The sequence below is a fragment of the Coffea arabica genome, chromosome 1c, assembly GCF_036785885.1.
Source record: "Coffea arabica cultivar ET-39 chromosome 1c, Coffea Arabica ET-39 HiFi, whole genome shotgun sequence".
NCBI classification, from domain to species: domain Eukaryota; kingdom Viridiplantae; phylum Streptophyta; class Magnoliopsida; order Gentianales; family Rubiaceae; genus Coffea; species Coffea arabica.
Genome location: NC_092310.1, coordinates 24,752,639 through 24,755,582, shown reverse-complemented (window position 1 = coordinate 24,755,582; position 2,944 = coordinate 24,752,639). Strand labels below are relative to the sequence as shown.

The 2,944-nt window shown below is 44.6% G+C and overlaps 1 protein-coding gene across 1 annotated transcript; it reads left to right on the top strand.

The window, feature by feature from the left end:
* The first annotated feature begins 201 nt into the window (after positions 1-201).
* LOC140005051 (uncharacterized) lies at positions 202-2,586 on the top strand. Its single transcript, XM_072045151.1, has 2 exons — positions 202-691; positions 1,688-2,586. Exons 1-2 carry the CDS (start codon positions 202-204, stop codon positions 2,584-2,586), a joined length of 1,389 nt encoding a protein of 462 aa, XP_071901252.1.
* The last annotated feature ends 358 nt before the right edge of the window (positions 2,587-2,944 follow it).

Sequence of the window (2,944 nt, the reverse complement as noted above, 5' to 3'; positions counted from 1 at the left end):
GTCTTTTGCATTCTCAGGTAAAGTTTCAAAATAGCTTCTCGGAAAAGCCCCATTATTACGCGATCCCGATGTAAAGCCCAAAGGAATCGTGTAGACATGAGTACTCAGCCAGAATCGTCTGATAAGACCGCTGCAACTACCCAACCGGAAGCCACAAGTCCCGGGGTTCAGTTGACTGAATTACTCACTAAATTTGGGGAAATGGCATCTGAAATGGCCGCCCAAAAGAAGTTGATCGACGAGCTCATTACTAGCGGAGTGCAGCCTGAGCCTGTGCCCGCCAAACAATTGGAATCCGAACCATTTGTCATTCCTCTAATTCAAACCACTTTTGAGGGAGTTTTCAACCCGCAGTATACTTATACTCAGAATCCTCCATTCTATCCTCCCTATGGGCAAGGATTTCAACCTCAAGGTGGTCCAAATATGCCTCTGGATCCACAAGCATTTTATCAGACTACCGCAGAGCCTATTGTGCCAGAGCATACTGTTCAAACCAAGCCAGAAGTGGGAGAGTCGTCTGCCCCGGTGGATATGAAGCTACTTAAGAGGTTGGATCGTTTCGACGAGTTCATCAAGAAAAGCCAAAGTTTAAGCAAACAAGGGGTGTTAGACTACGATGATCTGTGCCTGTTTCCAAATGTACAGCTGCCCGTAGGGTTCAAGACCCCGAAGTTCAATAAATATGATGGTACAGGCAACCCTAAGACACACTTGCGTTTGTTTGCCAACAAGTTGGGCAGACCCGTGGATGACGAAAACTTGCCATTAAGGTTATTTCCAGAGAGTCTAGAAGGAGACGCCCTCGATTGGTATTCCAACTTAAAGCCAGAGGAGGTGAAAACTTGGCTTGATCTATCCAATGCCTTCATCAGACAATACGAATATAACTGCGAGCTAGCACCGACCAGAACTACTTTGGAAGGCACGAAGAGGCGACCATCTGAAGATCATAAGACATACGCCAAAAGATGGAGAAAGATAGCTGCCAAGGTTGAGCCTCCGATGACCGAAGATGAAATTGTTCGCACTTTCATAAAGGCGCATGATCCTCCACACTTTGAAGAAATCTTCCGTATGACCGGATGTTCATTTGCTGCGATTGTGAATAAACTCGAAGAGTATGATGATTTTGTGAGATCCGGAAAAATTGTTAACATCTCTGCCTTAAAATCATAAGTAGAAGCTTTGCAAGGGAAAGGAAGCAATGGAAAGAAGCCGCAGTTTAAAAAGAAAGAGGGGGATGCAACTTTTATCTGGAACCAGAACCCTTCACCCAAATCTCGATACCAACACAATCCAACCTATCAACCACATTACCCTTATTATTCAAACCCGCACCATGTATATACAACCAATATCCACCACCCTCGACCTCGCCCAAGCTATCCTAACCCACCTTTAGCTCCTTTTCAAATTTCTCAACCAAATCCGTCCCAAAACCGACCTCGCCCTCCATATAACCCAAGATTTCCTCCCCCAAATAGACCTGTTTACAGCCATCCTCAACCTCCTGAACCTTACAACCGACCCCCTAGCCATACATTTACCAATTTAGGCAGGCCTCTAGACCAATTGTATGACCAGTTGAAGGCCGCCGGGAAAATTGGTATGGTACCCCCTCCTACCTATCCATATGGCATGCCCGCTTGGTATAACCCACAAGCTGTCTGTGCTTATTATTCAGGGGCACCCGGACATTCAACTTTGGATTGCAAGACTCTTAAGTATAAAGTTCAAGATATGATTGAAGTTGGAGAGATTGTAATTAGGAAAATGGAGGCACAAGGGCCGAATATAAATAGGAACCCCTTGCCGGAACATGCTAATACCATTAGGGTCATTCTGGACGACACAGAGTATGACGAGCTAGCCCAAAAATTGGCAAGGGAAGCTGAGGTGTTTGGGGTCACAGACCGACCATTCATAATAGAAGATGAACCGTTTGAGGAGGATAAAAGACCTTTTATTTTGGATCTCACTCCAGCTGAGAGCGAGGCTTTGGAGCCAGTGGTCATCGAATTCCCAAAGCAGGCGCCTGTTCTAAGTTTGCAGCAAGTGCCATGGAATTACAATGAATCTGTCACACAAATTGGAGGAAAGCCAGTTGTCAAAGAGGAGGTGTCAGTGGTCACTAGATCAGGGAGAATTGCAAGTCCGTTTGGAGCTATCGTTCCGATTCAAACAAACAGCCTCGAGTTGCCTGCTAAACCAACAATTACTGAGAAGGAAGCCTTGGATTTTCTTAAAAGGTTGCAAATGAGCGAATATAACGTAGTTGAGAAGCTAAGCAAGTCGCCCGCCCAAATATCCATGTTGGATCTGTTTTTTTCTTCGGATATGCATAGGGATGCGTTGTTCGAAGTGTTGACTAAAGCTCAAATCCTTAAGGACATTTCGGTTGCTAATTTCTCACATGTAGTTGGGAATGTATTATCTACAAAACAAATCACTTTCTCTGATGATGAATTACCGGCAGAAGGCATTGGACATAACAAAGCTCTGTACATAGCTGTGAGGTGCAACGGGAAAATGTTGCCAAAGATGTTGATTGACAATGGATCTGCGCTTAATATCTGTCCTTGAAGTACCTTGGAAAAGCTAGGGTTGCAAGATATCAAGCTAAGGCCCTCAGGGACCATAGTTAGAGGTTTTGATGGAGCACAAAGAGAACCTATAGGAGAAGTGGATTTAGTAGTCGAGATGGGGCCCGCACAGTTTCAAATAGCCTGCCAAGTTATGAACTTTCCTAGTATTTACAATATTTTGCTTGGAAGGCCATGGATTCATAAGTCCGGGGCTGTGCCTTCTTCATTGCATCAATTGTTGAAATTCATAGTAAATGACAAATTGATAACTATCTTTGCCGAGGAGGATTGTTTCATAATTGCTGATTCTGGGTCCGAAGAAGATGGTAGCCGAAACGCCACAGTGACCCCTCATA